A 21,415-nucleotide genomic window follows, 5' to 3' on the forward strand; every position below is an offset into this window, starting at 1 on the left:
TACTGAAAATAATTTTGAAGACATTTTAGTTGCAATGCTCTTTTAAATGGAACATTGAACCCTAATAAGGAATTGCCAATACTCTGCCTTGACTACACATGTTAAAAGTTTAATTTCATGGAACAGCAAGACCCAATTGGTTAAGGACCCAATTCCAACCATAAAGCACTTTACAGCTGATGTTTCTCACTCAGCCATTATCTACCTCCTGCGCTTATCGACCCCATATCATAGATGTTTTATTTGTCTAGTAGACTGAGCTCTTGACTTACCCTAGGCAAGGAAACTGATGAAAGAAATATGCTTTTAAATATATTATATTAGCATTTTCTGTATTTTGTGGCAATTTCATATTAGAATAAACATTCCTGAAACAAATTCCAGGTATAGAATCATTTTGCATTCTTCAGAATCAATTCCCAGCCCCAGTGCCGATGACAATGTTGCGATGTACTGTATCATATCCAAAGTAAGGATAATGTTTGTATAAAAATAGTATAGTATTTCAAAGAACAATATGCCAAGGTGAGATTACTCACACACAAAGTCCAGTGTCCTGGCTCCCAGGCTGGGAGAAGCACAACATCCTTGGATGCAAAGTCACACTGGAGAAAACAAAAACTTTTCAAAGAGGAACTTGAAGGATATGAGGTAAATACAAATAGGTAGATAGACAAGGTAGATACAAATTATTTTACATCACTACTCACAATCATGGAATCAGCAGGACAAGCTGATAATGGAGGAAGCCACGTCACTACCACATAGGCATCCACAGCAATGGTTGCTATGCCCTTTAATTAAAAAAATAATAATAGAAACAGACTTTGCCTACACCATCAAATTCAACTGTTAAAAACAAAATCAGAGGGCAAGGTTATTTCGTAAAATGAATAAACCACGGACTTACATGTGCATTTGCAGTGTTTGCTACAATGGTGAAACAATCATTTGCAATCTAAAAGGAAACAATAAGATTATTCATACTGTACTCCACAAGTAAATACAGATCAAAGGAAAGACACTAAGTTTATACTTACCGTTGCTTCTACATCTCTTTCTAGGCCAAGTGTCCAAAAGTCTGACCTTCTGAGGATCGGGGAGTTGGCTAGGACAATTGGCTCATGTGGGTTGCCATTAATGTCCAACACATAGTCTAGCTATGGGGAAATATGCATAAAATGATATACATGCATGCAAGATTGAAGATGCTGATAGAGAAATACTACTATTAAACCTTACTACTTGAGAGAGTCTTGCATGTGGTGTTTCTTTCCAATTTGCAACTGTGGAGTCAAGATTAGTGGGGTGAACAGCTGAAGAGAGACAAAAAATAGAATGTAGTATTGGAAACATATATGCTATATGTACTGTATACAATCACTAGTGAAAACAGCTTGAACATGTCTCTTACGCTGACATTGTGGTGGGAAATTTGGGTCTAATTCTGTTGTCTGTGAAGTGTCCATGACAACATGTGTGTCTGGGAGAAGATCACATTCTCTTGTCTGAGAAGAGGGCAAGAGACAGAATTCTGCCTGTCCATACTCATTGAGAGTCAGTGGAATGTCAGGGCTCACAAGCTTCCTTAACTCCTCCATGACTGTCTTGTTTTTCCGTTGATTGTAGTGATGAATGATATTTCGCATCGTGAAGACATGTGCAGAAGGAGAGAGCATGTTCATGAAGTAATTGTTTTTCTTCATGATGGAGAAGAGCTGTTCAGCTACTTGGCTGTTTATTCTTCTGGCAAGCTCTGGTACCAGCCCTAACTTCCGGAGGATATCTCTTGGATCTTTCGTATTTCTCTCGTGGAAGGTGTCATAGAGACAATAGTGTTCTTTCGACCCAGTCAAAGGATGGCCATTCGGGTCCGGGAAAGTTTTCTTGGTTTTGAGCCAGGGTAAACTGACTGTGCCACCTTTGGATGCCCACTGCAGGTTTTCAGGGCTGGGGTCCAGCAGTCGACCCTCATGAGGGCTGAAAGGGACCACCTCAGGTTCTCTCAGGTTAGCATGTACTGCAAGCCCTCTGGCAAAATCGTAAATGCTTATATTTGGCATGTGTTTCCACGAGAGCAACAAGTCTGTGAAGTCTCGCGGACTTTCTGCCCGGATGTTGCATTTTAAAGAAACAACTTGTCCACAGGGGCACATGACAACAGCCCAACCACCTGTGGTAGAAAGAAAGTACTCAATGATGTCCAACTACATTACCAGTAGACAGTCCAAAAGATTAACGTGATAAACACTTGTGTTGAGCCAGTTATTTTAACTTACCAGATGCACCCCAAACCTTCAGAAATACTTTATCGTACTTGCTTCTAGTGGCCATCTCTTCTCTTAGACGCAAAATTAATTCAATTTTTGAGCCCCTGGAATCAATGCCACACTCCTTAGAGAGTTTGCGAATGGCATGGACCTGTAATGTGTATATATATATATATAAAAAAAAAAAGTGTAATTGCCAACTGCTGTATTGTTTGAACGGAATAATAAAAAAAAGAGACACGACGTTTATGTCACATGCATAGTGTGCTGGTGTGTGTGAGGGGGGAGGGTGTGAGAGGTCTTACTTATAATGGCAGGGGATATAGGGTAGTGAGGGTAGAGAGGAATATTATGCGTGGAGAGATGTAAGACAGGTCCATGAAATAGAGGGAGAAAAAAGTGCTGAAAGTCAGGTGTGTGTGTGCGTGCAATGTGTTTGGATGTGTTCATAAGTGATGAAGAGTGAATGTGTGCAAAGTCAGTATAGTATGAGTTTAAGGTTCAGATCATGTTCAGGAAATGCAGATAAGCTCACCTTCAAATTGGATATTTCGTCCAGTAACCGATCCTTTATGTCCATCTCCCTGCTTTCATTCAGCTGCATGGACATGTGGACCATCATATGCTCTGTATTGAGCACCATGTTCGACTTACGAGTATGAGAGCCAATCCAAGGGGCCCAGTGGTTGTATGTGGGTTGAACTTGGAAAGGATTTTGCCTGTCACCTGAAAGAAAACAGTCTGCACTTAGGGTTTGTAAGGGCAGTAGATAGACAGGGACAGAGTGTAGTGGAGAATTGTATTTCAGTGGGTAACATTACATGGCAATTATTTAAGATTAAAGTCACTTACTTGGAACAAAACCCCTTGTGATTCTCTCTAGGCATACAGAGTCCCAGAAGTCCTCAATGTCCACCTTTCCATCAAAATATATTAAAAAGGGGTTATTGTGTGCACATCCCAACTTCTGGCAGGTGCTGGACAAAAAGGAATATTAAAACGAAAGGATTGTAATGTCCGCAACACTGCTACTAACTCCCATATTTAATAAAAATGCAACGTTTCGACCCTACTGGGTCTTCTTCAGGCCTGAAGAAAGACCCAGTAGGGTCGAAACGTTGCATTTTTATTAAATATGGGAGTTAGTAGCAGTGTTGCGGACATTACAATCCTTTCACCTTTCCATCAAAACCATCAGGTGGATTCTCTAGTTCACTGACTAAGTAATAAGAAATATATAGTTGACAATACATGGGGGGTGGCATTTTCTAGAATAAAACCCGGACTGTACCTGCCATGCTAAAAACACAGTTCTTGTGGAGATCCATGACGACAATAGGAGGGTGATGTCCACAGCAAACACAGGCAAAATCATAATTATGATCTGTTAACGCTTCAAAATGAAGGTACCCATGTATCAGAGTGTTTTTGTTGGTCAGCTCACATGTTTCAATAGCTCGACCTAGAGCTGTGTGTGTCTGAAATAAGAGATCTTCAATAATAAATTATATGAAATGCACAGGTATGCAATATCCAATTTCACATCTTGAAAAATGTACAATTACCTGAAGGCAGTTTCGAAGGTAAATACAAAAATGGAGAGTAAGAATGACTCTGTCATTGAAATTGTGTACACCATCCTCCCATTCTTGATAGCAAATCATCATACCACATGAACTGCATTTTTTGGAATAAGTTGTCACACCTGTATTACATTAAGAAATCATTACTGTAGTATCACCTAAAACTTGGAACAATAAATATATACAACTCAATGTTAATTTTACATGACACTTACCCTCAACGACTCCCTTCAGTGAGATTATTTTTGCTTATTTGGTTATTATGAAGGGTTTACTGAGAGGAACATTGGGACATTCTGGACAAAGTTGTTCCTTTGGGATCAGATGCATTGGAAGTTCAGCCTCACTCGCCAAGCCACAAAACTCTGAGGGCAAGTCTGCAGGAAGCTTTTTTTCCCTGTGTACATGTATTTCACTATTCTTTTTAAGTTTTCTTTTTGAGGAGGGTACCTGTATTTAAGAAAGCAGGGTTCCGTTTCAGGCTCTTCTTCTTCAGCCTCATCATTTGCATTTTCAAAATGCTCCTTCATTGATTGGAATAGGTGCCACTTGGCAATGCACTTGTGATAACAAGCCTGTTTTCCTGTAGCACAATGACAGTGCCATGTGTTTTTGACTAAGTCAAACATTACCATCATTCTGCCAAACTGGTTGCAGTAGGAGAGGTGTGGCTCATAAACAGACAAAAATTTCCTTGTGGAAGAGCTTCCAACTTGAACCTCAATACTGAAAGGGATACCTTCCTCACTTGCTGCTGCTTGTTTCTGGAGACATATCTTTTTTTTCTCTTCACTGAACAACTTGCTGCTCACAATTTCTCTGAGAACATCTTCCTCAAGCTGGATCTTAGAGGTGAGGGGTGGTGGACAGTACTTCAATGACTGAATATGGGCACAGTCATATGTAACGAAACCACTCCTGTGCATTAATTTGGTGGTTCGAGCCAGATGTTTTTTTCTGGACGTGAATGGGCCCACTGTTACTGTTAAATGACTTTAAAACAGCATATTCCCATATCAGTGTCCAGACATTCGCACGCTAAATGGCGATCCACTCTTATATCTTCTTTGACAATCGGGTGTCGTCGTCTCATGTGTTGTTTAAGATTTTTTTTTATTCAACACAAGTGCACAAATTGTGCACTACACCCGTCTCACTTGAGAAGAACTGTTGTCGTTGTTGATGTCACTTCATCCAGCACAGGATGAGTCTGGGGCTGGTGCTCTGGCCTCTGGTTTGCCCCCTGTGAATTCTGTGATTGGCAGGTGCTGAGGTGTCTCAATAAATTATTCCTCCTGGGAGTGGTAGTGACTGCCCTTTCTGCAGCCCAAATTGCATATGTACATCAAAAATTCTGAAAAAAAAAGAAAAAGAAAAAAATCAAATAGTTGGCCCACGTAACGTGAAATAATGGCTTGGCAAAGACAGCTGACCATCAGTAACTTCATCACTAATAACATTATTTTTGTAATTTTATAACCAATTAATAGAATATTTCATAGAAGGCCATGATACAGGGCATAGTGCAATATATGCGACAGGCTGTGTACAATACATGAGTCAGTGTGCAATATAGGACAAACACTTTTTATAACTTTATGATCTTCTGATTAAGTGATGCAGATTTGTGGATTGTGCATAACATAGATGGGAGAATCTTATGATGCGTAATTGGTGGAGGGGTATGTGGTCTGTGTGTGTTTAGAGTGTCTGCATTAATTTGTTTATTTACTATACTGATGGGACAATATTTAAAGGAAGGCCATGATATAGGGTAGGATGCAATACATGTTGTAGGCTGTGTGCAATACATGAGGTAATAAGGCAGTGTGCAATAGAAGATTGTGATGCAGATTGTGGACTGTGCGTTCCTTGAATACTTATCATAGGGCTATTTTATATGATATGTACTTGTAATAGGGAGGGGAATCTCTCCGTGTGCATGTCTATGTGTGGGTGTGTGTTTTGTTTATATTGTGTAAACATGATTTTATGTGTACCCGTGCCAGACTCTCACTTCCCAAAGATGAATTTCTCCACTCTGGAGATAACAAAGGCTTAACTATCTATCTAAAACATACCTCTATGATGCACCACCGTCTTTAGATGGCTCTGCATGTGGGTTTCCACCCTGGCATAGTCCCCCTTGTACTGAGGACAGAAAGGGCAGTGGAGCAGTGTGCAGCCTGGGTCTGGGCATCTTTGGTATTGCGGCTTCTGACCGCTGTACAGTACTGAAGAGTGTAACTACAGTGAAAGGAAGACATATGGAGAACATTAACCAAACTCAAATTGTATTCTCATATCATCTTGCTGCTGCTTGAACTTGCTGCGTTGTCTAACGTGTTCAACAAACAAGAAACACGGATTCATAATGTTTTTTACATCTTTACTTTGAATGACGTTTAGATGGAAAGAAACAATGTGCGTTGCTGACACGTTTTTAAGTTGCCACAAAAACACGATTACTAGATTTATTATCAGTATTTAACTTACCTAAGCAATCAAATTGTATATAAAATCAAACAATCTTAACTCCGTTCTGGCTAGCTGAACATAAAACTACGGCTTACGTCGAGCCTCAATTATAACGTTACCCATGCCATGCCATTACATCGTTAACTAACTTGCTAACTTGCTTGTTTGCTTGCTTTCGTTGTCAATGAAGAAGGTCCGACCTACGCTACAGGAATGCCCATTGGGGAGTTTCTGTGGCTAGTCTGGAACGCCCATGCCACAATTGGACCCTCCTCTTTAAGTAGGTAAATATAGGATTATGTCAAAGTCAGTTACAAAAATGTCCTTTATTATGGGGATAATAGCATGCGTTATCACTCAGATAAGTGTTCCTATCATGTTTTAGCATGTTTAGAACTCAATGGCATATTAAATATGTCGCTAGTAATGCATCACAGTGTAAAACGTGTCACTTCCTGTCGAGAGTAGGTGGCGCTATTACATTAACTTAACATTGTCATGTATATGTGTTCAGGGCAGGACTCTTATCAAACGTGTGAAGTTTGGGGCAGATTGGACATTGCCTTCTTCAGTAACAACAACTTCCTGTTTCATTGCATTAGCATGCTTTAGCACTTAGCTAAGAATTGCTAGCATGTTTTAACATGTTTCTAACATGTTTCAAACTCAATGGCATATTTATTATGTTGCTAGTACTGCATCACAGTGTTAAACATGTCACTTCCTGTTGCCAGTAGGTGGCGCTATTACTATAACTGAAAAGTGTCATGTAGATGTGTTCAGGGTAGGACTCTTATCAAACGTGTGAAGTTTGGGGCAGATTGGACATTGCCTTCTTCAGTAACAACAACTTCCTGTTTCATTGCATTAGCATGCTTTAGCACTTAGCTAAGAATTTCTAACGTTTTAACATGTTTATAACATGTTTATAACTCAATGGCATATTTAATATGTTGCTAGTACTGCATCACAGTGTTAAACATGTCACTTCATATTGCCAGTAGGTGGCGCTATTACTATAACTGAAAAGTGTCATGTAGATGTGTTCAGGGCAGGACTCTTATCAAACGTGTGAAGTTTGGGGCAGATTGGACATTGCCTTCTTGAGTAACAACAACTTCCTGTTTCATTGCATTAGCATGCTTTAGCACTTAGCTAAGAATTGCTAGCATGTTTTAACAGGTTTCTAACATGTTTATAACTCAATGGCATATTTAATATGTTGCTAGTACAGCATCACAGTGTTAAACATGTCACTTCCTGTTGCCAGTAGGTGGCGCTATTACTATAACTGAAAAGTGTCATGTAGATGTGTTCAGGGCAGGACTCTTATCAAACGTGTGAAGTTTGGGGCAGATTGGACATTCAATGCCTGAGTTACAGCAAATTCCTATTTAATTGCAGTAATAGCATGCTTTAGCACTTAGCTAATGTTTTAGCATGTTCCTAGTATGTTGTTAGCATGTTTAACACTTGCAGGCACTTTTTAATATATTATTAGGAGTCCAAAACAGTGTTAAACATGTCACTTCCTGTTGCCAGCAGGTGGCGCTATGACTGTAACTGAATTTGAGCAAGAACACCGAGTTTCGTGGCGATTGGTTGAATTGTCTAGGAGGTGTATTTTAAATTCCATTGCATGTGTTTTTCGGCTACCCGAAATAGCCGACTTCCTGTTGGGCTGGGGTAAAAAGTCAGAGCATGAAGGATATATGAACCGATGAGATCTATAAGTGTACCGAGTTTCATATTATTCCATGCAAGCGTGTTTGATTTATGGACCAAGTTTTCGGACCGCGTTCCAGGGGGCGCTGTCGAGCCCCCCTGCCACGCCCGGGTACCAGCTTCAGTCCGGCCCTGATGGCCGCGGGTTCTGACATTTGTGCAAGGTTTCAAGAGTTTTTGAGCACGTTAAGGCCCCCAAAAGTGCCCAAAAGGTAGTAAAATAATACTAAGAAAAAGAATAATAATCCTAAGGAAAACAATAGGGCCTTCGCCTTTTCAAGGCTTGGGCCCTAATAATCCTAAGGAAAACAATAGGGCCTTCGCCTTTTCAAGGCTTGGGCCCTAATAATTCTAAGGAAAACAATAGGGCCTTCGCCTTTTCAAGGCTTGGGCCCTAATAATCCTAAGGAAAACAATAGGGCCTTCGCCTTTTCAAGGCTTGGGCCCTAATAACAAATAATCCTTAGAAGAACAATAGGGCTCTGCGCCCTTTCAGGGCTTGGGCCCTAATAATAAACAGAGCAATTCCAAGAGGGTCCTCACACCATCGGTGCTCGGGCCCTAAATATAATTTGCCAACGTGTGTTATTCCTATCGGACAAACATAGTTGAAGTAACTATAAAGTTGACTATATTCTTCTCACAGTTCACCGGCCACTTATTTGCATGTATTTCGGGAGAAACTGATGAATTCACATGCTCTAAATCCGACTGATAGGACAACAACATGGCGGCGCCCATCTCACGTTATAGATCAAGATCAAGATTATTTATAACCAAACACACTCACTTTATTTGAGAATCGGAATATCAGATAGTTGATGACATGGTAAGCAAGTTTGTGAATATTTTGAATAAAAAAGGAAAAACTAAATGAAAGCGACATTGCGTGACGCGTCACCATGGAAACATTAAAGGGAACGTTCTAAAATAATGCTGACCTTGGGAAAAAAAATTCACTTTGATGGGTCGGTTAGAATATTTTTAAACTTATGCGTGAAAGGGGTAAAGAAAAGATAGAAAATAAATATTTGTGTGCTGTAAAGTGGTTAGAAAAAATGTAATCGGAATCGGCTAAAATCGGTATCGGCAGGTCAAACTCAATGAGTAGAAAATTGTAATCGGTGCATCTCTAATAATATTATATAGCAATTGTCTACTTCCTACTATTACATCAGGGCTCACTTTCATGTCCTTTCACTTTATATTTCTCTCTTTTAATTATTTTGATGTACTGAAAATTAAATGTAATAATTTGTTTATTTCATGTCAGACCCAATGGAAGAGAGCAAGGAGAGTGAAGAAATGAGAGAAGTGAAAGAGGAGAGTGAAGAACTGAGAGAAGTGAAGGAGGAGAGTGAAGAACTGAGAGAAGTGAAGGAGGAGAGTGAAGAACTGAGAGAAGTGAAGGAGGAGAGTGAAGAACTGAGAGAAGTGAAGGAGGAGAGTGAAGAACTGAGAGAAGTGAAGGAGGAGAGTGAAGAACTGAGAGAAGTGAAGGAGGAGAGTGAAGAACTGAGAGAAGTGAAGGAGGAACATCATGTCCAACCTGGAGAAAAACCTTTGAGTCGCTCAAAGACTAAAAATATTTTTTTTAAGAAAAGAAGAGCCAATAAATCTTGCACCTGCACTCAGTGTGGAAAGAGTTTCACAACCAAACCATGTCTTGCACGTCACATGATGATCCACACCGGAGAGAAGCCGTTCTCATGTGATCAGTGCGGGAAGAGTTTCAGTCAATCTACACACCTTAATTATCACATGATGATCCACACCGGAGTGAAGCCGTTCTCATGTGATCAGTGTGGAAACAGTTTCACACACAAACGATATCTTGAACGTCACATGATGATCCACACCGGAGAGAAGCCGTTCTCATGTGATCAGTGCGGGAAGAGTTTCAGTCAATCTACACACCTTAATTATCACATGATGATCCACACCGGAGAGAAGCCGTTCTCATGTGATCAGTGCGGGAAAAGTTTCAGTCGATCTACACACCTTAATGTTCACATGATGATCCACACCGGAGAGAAGCCGTTCTCATGTGATCAGTGCGGGAAGAGTTTCAGTCAATCTACACACCTTAATTATCACATGATGATCCACACCGGAGAGAAGCCGTTCTCATGTGATCGGTGTGGAAACAGTTTCACATGCAAACGAAATCTTGAGATTCACATGAGGACCCACACGGGAGAGAAGCCATTCTCATGTGATCAGTGCGGGAAGAGTTTCAGTCGATCTACACACCTTAATTATCACATGATGATCCACACCGGAGAGAAGCCGTTCTCATGTGATCAGTGCGGGAAGAGTTTCAGTCGATCATCATCCCTTAATGATCACATGATGATCCACACCGGAGAGAAGCCGTTCTCATGTGATCAGTGTGGAAACAGTTTCACATGCAAACGAAATCTTGAGATTCACATGAGGACCCACACGGGAGAGAAGCCATTCTCATGTGATCAGTGTGGAAACAGTTTCACATGCAAACGAAATCTTGAGATTCACATGAGGACCCACACGGGAGAGAAACCATTCTCATGTGATCAGTGCGGGAAAACATTTCTCTGTGCATCAGCCCTGAAGATACACCTGACAGTTCATATGAAGGAGAAGCCGCATTCATGTTCTGTGTGTGGAAAGAGATTTTCACGGCTGCACAATTTACATAGACATGAGAAAACTCACACTGGTGTGAGAGAGTACATGTGCTTTGAGTGTGAGAAGACTTTTACTAGAGCGAGTGATTTAAAACTGCACCAGAGAATTCACACTGGAGAAAAACCTTACAAGTGTTCACACTGTGACAAGAGATTCAATCAGTCAGAACATCTGAAAACACATGAGAGGATCCACACTGGAGAGAAGCCGCACACGTGTGATCAGTGCGGGACGAGTTTCTCTATTAAAAGTGCCCTGAAGCGACACATGAAGATCCATACAGTGGAGAAACCACTTAAACACAGCCTGAGATCACGGTGAGTAGTTCATCTTTATGTGCTGAGCAACAAAGTCTCTTGTGTGTAAGTTAGCCACACATCACCCTCTAGCCAAATCTCTCCTCTCCACCTATGTGTGTGTGTGGTGAGCACAGGACACTTTGTTGATTGATTGATATCTATTAGGGATGTCAATTTTCACAAATTCCAATGATCGATCTCGTTTAAATTAATGGTCAATTAATCGATTAATCGTTAGCCTAAACACTGCAATATGAGTCTGCTCAACAGAATGACCGGGTCTGCAAATACAGCACAAAACGCTTCCTTACCAAGTGAATGAGAGGGTTTTTAATCTGAATAAAGGGCTAGTAGGATTGTAAAATGTTTCGATGTGTTGATCATTTAATTAAATTACTTATTTAATAATCAAATATAACAACTAATACAACGTGTCACCAACGCCTCAGATGCGTGCTTGTCAGAATGTGTTGTGGGCGTGCTCTTCCTGGAACAACACGCTGAAAACGGCAACGAAACCCAATGAATTCACAACGATTTAATACAATAGTGTTCTGATGTTATGTAATATGACAGTCCTAATCATAGTTGTTATTAACCGTGCATTGCTGTTTGAGCTACGTGCTGAAAGAACACCTGTAAACTGGAGCACTTTGCTAGCGAGTTATTTACCTCAAAGAAACGCATCCTCTATCTATGAGATTAATCAGATATATACGAAATAAACCTATTACAAATTATATCTGCACAAAATGAAGCGAATGCACGAGTGAACTTGAACTAAGTTACGTGCCATTCAGAATGACTCATGTTGTGGACGCGCTCTTCCTGGAGCAACGCGACATGGCAACAACCCAAATAATTCACAATTTGTTATTACAATATTGTTCTCTTTATAATGTTATGTAATATGACAGTCCCAATCATAGTCATTATTAGTCGTGCATTGCCGCTTGAGCCGCGTGCGCTGAATATGATCATTGCACGCTTTACTACAATGTTAATTCTTAAAGGGATACTTCAGGATTTAGGATTAAGCTTTGTATCAGTAGAAAACCTGTAGTATTTTCACATTACCGTCATCTAAGGATTTTTTGGCCAGAGACTAAAAACTACAGCCAGTAGAAGGCGCTAGATCCGCATGTTTTCAACCCGCCCATAGAGGGTGGGATGTCACTCACAGAATGCACAAATAGTGTCAGCCATCTTTTTTTGGAAGCTAAGCTAACAGGCTTTTGTTCTGTGGAGAAAGCTGAGTAAGTAGGGGTTACCATCCTCTTTTTCAGCTTATGCTTTCTGCAGTCGCCATTCATTGTTTACATGCACACCTTTTGTTTCAATCTAACTGAATTCATTCCGATTGGTGAATCTGAATGTAGTGTTTATATGAACGCTAAACAAGTGATCAGTTAATGTGCGTTTTAACATTGCTAAGAAAATTCCCGCTCCTCCGTGAGAGATATAAGACTGGTGCGTCTCACAGTTGTGGCTCATCAGTAGTCACACCACCGGCCTCGCGTCGTTCTCCCGCGGCTTTCAGTCTCATCCTGCTCGCCACAGTAAACATGATGAATGGTGACTGTAGAACACAAAAGCAGAATCCTGGATATTTTGGCCGATGTCAAATTACCGGGCAGACTCGTCATGGAGACTCACTAGTAGCCTAGCCTTGTTGTTTAACTGCGCTCTCTTACCGGTAGGCGTGGCTTGGGAGTGGCCTCCTAGGGCTGGGAATTCTGGGGGCCCTATTTTAACGATCTGAAACGCAAGTGTCAAAGCGCAAGTAACTTTGTGGGCGGATCCCGGCGCTGTTGCTATTTTCCCGGCGGATAAACGACTCTTGCGCCCAGCGCAAATCTAAAAGGGGTTGGTCTGAAGTAGCTTCATTATTCATAGGTGTGGTTTGGGCGTAACGTGACATAAACCAATCAGAGCGTCCTCTCACATTCCCTTTAAGAGCAGACGCGCTTGTTCCATGGCGGATTGCTATTATAACGGCGGATTTGCCAGCGCACGCCAGGAGCAGTTCACAGCCAAAGAGACCGACGTTCTCGTCAGGGCCGTAAAACACAGAGAAGTGACACTGGGGATGATGGGAGAAACCCACCCAAATTAGCTTCGGTTAAACAGGCGTATAATTCGGGTAAATGTGTAGCCTAATCTAGTTTTTTTTTACTTTTTCCTTTGGGACAAGGTTAGAAGCACGTCTCTGAGTCTGAACATCCATGCTACAGACGTTCTCAGTTTCTTAAAGTCTGAAAAGTAGCTTAAAAACACTTTTGTTGCATTCAGTGGACTGTGGGATACAAAGGCATTCACCAGTGGGTCTTTCTTCACCTCCGGGTCATCCACAGGGATCATCCCCCCTCAAGAGAAATTCTGGTCCCTTCAGCCACCGCTCGCATGCAAGGAATTCTTCAGCACTTAGACCCCTGGATGCCTCTTCTGCTGGATTAAGTCTTGTGCCAATGTATCTCTGTGCAACATCTGTTTCATTTCTGATCACAGCCACCCTATTGGCCACAAACGTATGAAACCTCCTTATCTCGTTTCCAATATACTTTAAAACAGTTGTGCTGTCTGTCCAGAATACTGATGGGTATAGATCCAGCTGCAACTCCCTCTTCAGCATCTTGTCCACCCTGACAGCCAGGACAACAGCAGTCAGCTCAAGATGAGGAATTGTTGTTTGCTTTAAAGGAGCAACCCTGGCCTTGCCCAAGATAAAAGCAATACTGACATCGTTTCTCTTATTCTCCATCCTGAGATATGATGCAGTTCCGTAGCCATACTCACTAGCATCGGAGAAGTGATGCAACTGCAGGTGAGTATGTGTTCCAAAGTTCTTTGGCTTGATGCACCTGTCCACTGTGAGCTCAGTGATGTGATGGAGATTAGCCAGCCATTTAAGACCACTGCTCGGAGAAGACATGAAGGTATGCTGGCATCCTAGCCGATGTTCAGCCTACACATCTCCTGCAGCATCCTTTAACAGGCAAAGTAAATGGTGCAGGAAAACCCAAAGGGTCATAGATAGACAATTCATGCACCATTTGTATGGCTTTAGCCTCCAATGACACAGATTTTAAACAATCATCCATGTATAAATTTTGGAGTATGGTGTTCAAAACACTGGGTTCAAAGTTGTCTTTGTAGTCTCGCACAATTATCCGCAGTGCATAATTCGCACAACTGGGGCAAAGACACAGCACCAAAGAGGTGAACTCTCATCCTGTATTGCATGGAAGCTTGTCTTGTTTCGCCATCAGGATACCACAAGAAGCATTAAAAGTCTGTGTGCTCTGGAGTCACCCTCACCTGATGGAACATGGCTTGGATGTCTGCCTTCAGCGCTACACGTTCCTGTCTATACCTGGTAAGTAAGGTGCTTGTGAGGTAAGGCCCCTGCAACAGCTGTGAATTCAATGAAATTCCTTTAAACACAGCAGCACAGTCAAAGACAACTCTAAGGGTTTTCTTTTTCGGATGGTATACCCCATGATGAGGAATATACCACAGATTGCCGTCAGCTCGCTTCAACTGCGGATGTGGTACAAGCTCAGCATAACCCTTTTCAATGACTTCGGAGAGGAAAGCTGTGTACTCTTGATGATAATCTTTGTTCCTCTTGAACTTCCTGTGAAGACTTAAGAGACGCTCACAGGCTCTGCGATGCTGTGGTTATTTGGCAAGACGACATCTTCAGCCTTAAAAGGCAAATCAAAGCACTAGTGTCCTTCATCAAGCTGAATTGAAGACTCCATTATTTGTATGAACTTTTGATCCTCTCTGGAAAGGCAAACATCGTCTGATTTTTCATTGAAATCCCGATTGTATTGGGCAACCAATAAGTCTTGTAGCTTGGCGACTGAGATCCTATTGGCAGTGACAGCAGGACGACCCATCTTGCTTTTACGCGACTCACCACCTCTCAGCGGACCATTCACGACCCACCCCAGTAGAGTCCTGACAGCATATAGTCCTTCTCCTTGGCTATTTATTATTTCCCATGGTTCCATGAGCTTCGGCGCATTGGTACCTATCAGCAATTCCACCTCTGCCTCAAAACTGGGAACTGTAATGCCTTCGAGGTATTTCCATCCCTCTAGGTCCTTTTGAGTGAGAATGTTATTTCTGCTCACAGGCATGGTCCTCTGAGTGTAGACTTCAGGTAAGTCCAGGAAGTTTTCTTCATTCAAGCCAGAAACTTCGAGACCACTAAGCAAGAATGTGTTTACAGACCTCTCTTGGCCAAGAGTACGAAGAAGAATGCTAGTCTTGACTCCTGAAAGATTCAGTTTTTACATTAGATGTTGGGTACAGAAAGAAGCTGAACTCCCCCCAGGGTCTAGAATGGCATAGGTGTTCATAATCGTGCTGCCGGACTTGGCCTTCACCTGTACAGGCACAATAGAGAGAACACATTCATCACTTCCGGCCCCAGTATGGCCACATGTCTCCAATGACACAGATGCATTATTGAATTACACTTCCTGCGTTTTAGATTTGATGTGTAGAACAGTTGGATGTTTGTGTTTACATACATCACATGTCAAAGGCTTGTCACATTCCCTGCTCATATGACCTCTCCTCAGACAGCTGAAACACACTCTGCCTACTTTCAATGCCTCCAGTTTCTCCCGGTGTGTCATCTCATCAAGCTGTGAACACTTCTCCACTGAATGCTGGCTCTTACACACACAGCATGAATCTTCGTCATACTTTTGTGAAGCTGGCCCTCTGCGCTGTTGGTGCCAAGCTGCTGATGTAGTTGATCCTGAGGCAGTATTGATGGCAGCAACAGTAGCTTGGCCTCTTCCGGTATATCTACTCTTGGGTTTAGAGGAAGGGTCTGATGGCGTACCCTGTAGTTCACCAAAGAGAGGATCAGACAGAATATTTACGTGACGCTCAATGAAGGCCACAAAGTCTGGGAACATAACTCTGTAACCACGGCGCTCCTGTAGCTCCCAGGCGACAGACCTCCATTTTTCCCTCAGTTTGTATGGCAACTTCATCATTATCAGGCGAAGATTGGATGGCACGTTCAACTCCTCCATATGCTGTAAATCTTCCATGACATTGCAACAGTCCCTTAAAAAGATTGAAAAAGACTGCAGAGCATTAATGTCATCAACCCTCATCGTAGGCCACGTCATAGCCTTCTCCATATAAGCTACGGCAATTTTTATTTCATTTCCAAAGTATTTTTTCAATAGATTTATTTCTCTCTCATACCCCTGCCCAGGAGCCATGTTATAGCAACTCCGAACCAGTTCTCTTGGCTGCCCTCTGGTATGTTGCTCAAGGTAATAAAGACATTCTTGTTTATCTGTAGTTTTCTTTTCAATAGCTTGCTCGAAAGCTCTAATGAAGGCAGCATACTTAAGTGGATCACCATCAAACTCTGGGATAGCTCGTGGCGGAAGAGAGGCTAAGGCTTGGTTCTGATTCAGCTGAACGATGATGTTAGTTTGCTGTTGCATAAGGTCATACAAAGTAGGGTGTTAAACATTGTCAAGAGAGGAATGATGATGCGACTGTGATTGCATATGTGTACTCCCTTGTGAGGTCAGTGGCTGAAATCCTGCTGTTAAAGCATTGGTGAGCCTGGATCCGTTTCCCTGCACTTCAGACCCATGCATGTAGTCGACTCCCTTGAGAGATCAATGGCTGAAGTCCTGTTGGTGCAACGTTGGTGGGCCTGGTTCCAAGGACGTTCCCCTGCGCTTCAGACCTGTGAGAAGATGGTGCATATGACACTGAAGATAAAGAGTTATCAGACCTTACTGAAGACTGGGCTTGTGGAATGTGCGGCCTTCCCTCAGGCCGTACAGCCAATGGCAGGGAATGGTCCTGTTGGAAAGAGACAGTTTTAGGAAGTTGCAAGACAGGAGCTGTGTTCGAATAACTTGATGTTTGTGATTTCAAATGAACATCAAGATAGGCATTCATGGCATCCTCTCCATTATCCTCTTCATACTCCACATCTTCACCACCACGCACATTTTCAAACACAGACAATCTAGTCGTAGCAGCAGCCAATTTGGCCTCAACCGCTAGCTGTTCCTTTTTCCTTTTCAGCTTTGCCTTTTCCATTTGAAGGGCTTCTTCTTCAGCATCAATGTCATGCATTTTTCTCAAAGCAGCTGTAGATTGTAAAAGTGCGGCTCTTTCAGCCTGTGCCTTTAAACGTACAGAAATAATCCTGGAAGCCTTTGAATGGACAGAAGAGTGATCTTTATGTTTTGACCCTTTACTTGAACATTGGATATACTATCTTCAGGCCTTATGTTATTATTAAGCAATTGAGCAATTATGGGAATGTCCTTCACCCCACTCGACTGCAATCCTTCTTTAAATGTCAGAAACAATCCCTGCAGCATCCCGAGAACTGGAACAATAAATCCCTCTGTGTATCTAATGCAAACAGAAAGTTGCTCAGTCTTTGAGGACTTTGCTTCATCAGCAATAACAGCAAGAAAACCCGTCTCGTGTACTTTCTTGGAAATCTCGTCATGAATGAGCTCTGCACACAATGCAATTATTTCATTCTGAAAGTCTCGGCTTTGTGCAGTTAAAATATTTGGACTGCATGGATTCAAAATCAGGGTCGTATTTTGAAATCAAATGACATACACTTAAATAATTCCCCCTGGTTTCTGCATCAGTTTCTTCACGATGTGAAGGGATACCTAATACCGAAAGGGTACTTTTTTTTCCCTACTGTGCTTTGATGGCTGTGTGACCCCAAAGCCTGTTTGCTGTCGCCACTTTTCTTCAAATATTGCAAGATCAGACGCAGAGTAACTATTTACAAAAGTTTGAGCTCGGAACTGGAAAAAACTGTCGGAGAAGCTGACAAAACACGCTTGGTCACAGGTGCATTTAAATAGCCAAAACAAAAAACAGAATCCAGTGAAACTGAGTACTCTATCCATGGGAACTTGTGATAGTAAAATGCAGAGAAGGCACGATTAACATGTACAATTAGGTGCTAAGGGAAAGAAGAAAAGTATGGGCTGTTTCGGCCCAACAGCTTTCTCCCTGATGTCGTTACCGTCTCCAGATCCAGATGCGGCAGGTTGATCTCCGCTGACAAGGTGGTGGTGTCTCCACGATGCCGCCGTCTCCTTCGCATGTAAAGCACGGTGATAATGACAATCTTCGTTAGATAGTCCATGATGACAATTGACAAACATTGCTGGATGCCATTTTATAATCCAGCATTACCTAATTCCAGAATAAAAGCATATTTTACAGGCCGATGATTTGTCAGTAGTGCTATATTATTTGATATCAAATTATATTGCATGCAATCATTTGTTCAGATTGTAGTTTAGCTCTGGGCTGCGTTTCCATATATAATGATGGATCTTAGCACTTACGAGCATTTTCTACGAGCGACTTTACGAACGTTCGTGTTCATTTCACGTGCATTTCACAAAAACAGACTTCGCACGATCGCACACAGCTGTGCTTCAAGTGTATGGTAGATCCGGGCAAGATTCTGTCACCTCACGTACCCCAGTTTGAGAACCATTACCGTAACCTATCTTTGTAAAGCGACCTTAGGTGTTGGAAAGGCACTATATACAAATCATTATTATTAATATTATTATTAATAACCACCCAAACACAATACAAACTGCTGGATACCAGTGCTGTGTGAAAAAGTCAGTAATTATTTAATGCCAGTATTAAAAGATTGAGGCATTCGTACACAAAAACAAACATTGCACAAACTTTATTGGCCAGCCGCCCCTGATTTTGGAAGTGAGCTGAGTTGATAATTATATAATGTACTGATGATATTCAGATGCATTTGAGTTCATTTCTGCTGTCGTTTTTCTCTTAACCCGGGGAATTACAATACAGTCGAGTCTTCCTTATCTTATATATTCATACTCCATATTTTCTGTCTCTTTCAGAGATGTCTGTGATCGGCTCCAGTCCAGATGATCCAGTGATCCGGGTTATTCTGATGAACAGGAACGGCTCTGGGAAAAGCTCATCAGGAAACACTATACTGGGGGAAAAGAAGCTAAAAGTAAAAACAAGAAGCTGAAGTGAATTCTCCAGATCTACTAGATCCATATCTGAATCTAGAGATGATGATGATGAGAGAACAGCTCGTCTCTCGAGTCTCGACACACCTGGGGCCTCATTTATAACCGTTGCGTACGCACAAAACAGGCCCTGAGAGAGGCGTACGCCACTTCCCACGCATAAGTCTTGATTTATAAAAACAAACTTGGCGGGAAAATGTGCGCACCTGCACGCAAACTCTGACCCATGCGTACGAACGTTTTGGAGATGCCGATGGTGAGCTGGAGTTATGCTTTTTGGTCACTTTTAGACAGAAAATCTAAAGAAAATTCATATAGAGAAAGATAATTCAAATATAATTTCACTCACCAAGCCTATCACTTGAAGCAAATATCCACACCTTCTTTAATGTTCGCGCCAGCGAGCGCGTGTGGCCGTTTAGTGAAACTGACGCATAACGGCAGATGAAGTAAAACAGTAAATCTTCATTATCAGTCCTAATCATACAGTGCATGTTCACAATAACAGTTTAAATAAATAAAAGAAAGATTTAAACTGTTTTACTTCTGATACATTTAGATTATGCCATTCTCATGAATGGAGTTAAACACTTAAACTACATGGAATCATTACCGAGAAGTTACAACCTTTTTTATATTCAATAAATCTAAATATTTGTAGTAGATGCGATGCTTTTGAACACTTTTCCTGTGGCATGCTGTGTTTTAATGTTTTAACTACAGAGATAATTGCTGCTTATGATAATACCAGATTGTCTGAGAAAATAATTTTGTGCAAATAATGCACAACAACAAGGCCTATATGTTTCCATTAAAAATGGAAATCAATTAAAAATACTATTTGGCCAGTGGAAAAGATTGAGAAAATCTTTCTCTGAAATGAATTTTATATAATTATTTTATCAATGTAATGTGACGGCACATCTGTATCTCATGTTTTCCAAAATGTACCGGTAAACATTGTATATGCATATGCAAATGATATGCAGATGAGGATATGCATAGTAAAATTAGGCGTTGTAAGCTCCATATATGGTTATTTTGGGAAGGAGACGCATGTGCGCACAATCTTCCGATGACTGGGATTTATCAAGTGAATTATGCGCAGGTTCTGGCGTACACACGGGTTTAGAAATCGGAATATTTTTTTGCGTACGCCATTTTTGGCTTTCGGGCGCACGTACACTTTTAGTAAGGATCCTACGCACAGTTTTATAAATGAGGCCCCAGGACTTTATGATAATGAACTCAATTAAGTGGAGATTGTAGCTGAAATAGTAAAGTGTATTATATTCTTGTCTCCTGGACTACACTTAAAGTGGATTGGAAAAAAAACATGAAGAAACTCAAAAAGTGTTTGGAGAACAGTCTTTAGAAACCTTTGTAGCCGCAAGGAGCTGCTACCGCTAATGCCCAGAGCTCCACTCAGCTAATGGCAGTTATGGGTGAAAACACTTATTAGCTTTGGTTTGAAATGTAAAAGTCAAAGTGCACTATTTTCCAACAGTTGGGTTTCTAAGTAATGACAATCCCCTTATTCTGTAAATCACTCCATAAAAAGGTCTGTTTAATATAAAGGCAAGGCAAGTTTATTCTGTACACATCTTCAGTGCATTGGTGCTGTCCTCAATGTCCTTCGAAAGCGCCTATACTGCTGTATGCATTTACAGCCTTGTCTGTGTTGACTTCTGAGTGACCTCCGATTGATTCCAAGATATCATACAAGTGACTAAATATTTTGGTGGAGAGCTTGTGAAATTGTGATAGACAAGCATTTAATTTGTGATTACTACAGCAGAATAACATGATGCTGATATCATATGACAAAAAGTGATCAACTTCGTAAGGAACACAAAACTTGTTCACCATTTTCTTACCCTCGGCCCATTCTCTCATTTCCAGCTGGTGAGGTGAGCTTTCAGGGTTTCCAGGTCCCAAAGTGGATCTGTATAGCTTTAGAAGTCTAAAATGACAAGAAAAGTATTATTAGTGTATGAACCACTTGATATTCATATAATACAGGTTATTCTGTTTAATCCTGTTCAGCTTGTGTAAAACATGTAACATTTGTTTCTTGGAAATTGAAATGGGTCTCTTTCTATGTATTAAACTACTTACTTATATTTCAACTACTACTGGTCTTCTATCCAAATACAGAGGCATATACAGTAATCAACTAGTAAAGTAACGCATTACTTTTAAAATTTACAACAAAATATCTGAGTTACTTTTTCAAATAAGTAACGCAAGTTACTTTGTTTTCCCATTTATTGACTGACAGCTCTCCTGTCCTCATGTTGAGACGAATCGAAGAGCAAAGG

At 41.2% G+C, this 21,415-nt stretch overlaps 1 protein-coding gene and 1 long non-coding RNA gene across 2 annotated transcripts in view; one reads left to right on the forward strand and one right to left on the reverse strand.

The window, feature by feature from the left end:
- Nucleotides 1–21,263, forward strand: part of LOC306999386 (uncharacterized protein) — a 28,234-nt gene extending 6,971 nt beyond the window's left edge. Inside the window, exons 3-4 of the mRNA XM_079614018.1 lie at nucleotides 9,330–11,043; nucleotides 18,957–21,263. Coding sequence (XP_079470144.1) covers nucleotides 9,330–11,043; nucleotides 18,957–18,987 — 1,745 coding nt within the window. The 3' untranslated portion in view covers nucleotides 18,988–21,263. The remainder of the gene's footprint in view (nucleotides 1–9,329; nucleotides 11,044–18,956) is intronic.
- On the reverse strand, nucleotides 711–1,131 carry LOC307009697. The gene is made up of 3 exons (XR_013800097.1): nucleotides 1,041–1,131; nucleotides 911–958; nucleotides 711–794 (listed from the first exon to the last, which is right to left on the reverse strand). It is a non-coding gene; the product is annotated as an uncharacterized lncRNA (long non-coding RNA).
- Nucleotides 21,264–21,415: the final 152 nt, after the last annotated feature.

This window comes from Phoxinus phoxinus, assembly GCF_949152265.1.
Source record: "Phoxinus phoxinus genome assembly, chromosome: 1".
Lineage (NCBI taxonomy): Eukaryota > Metazoa > Chordata > Actinopteri > Cypriniformes > Leuciscidae > Phoxinus > Phoxinus phoxinus.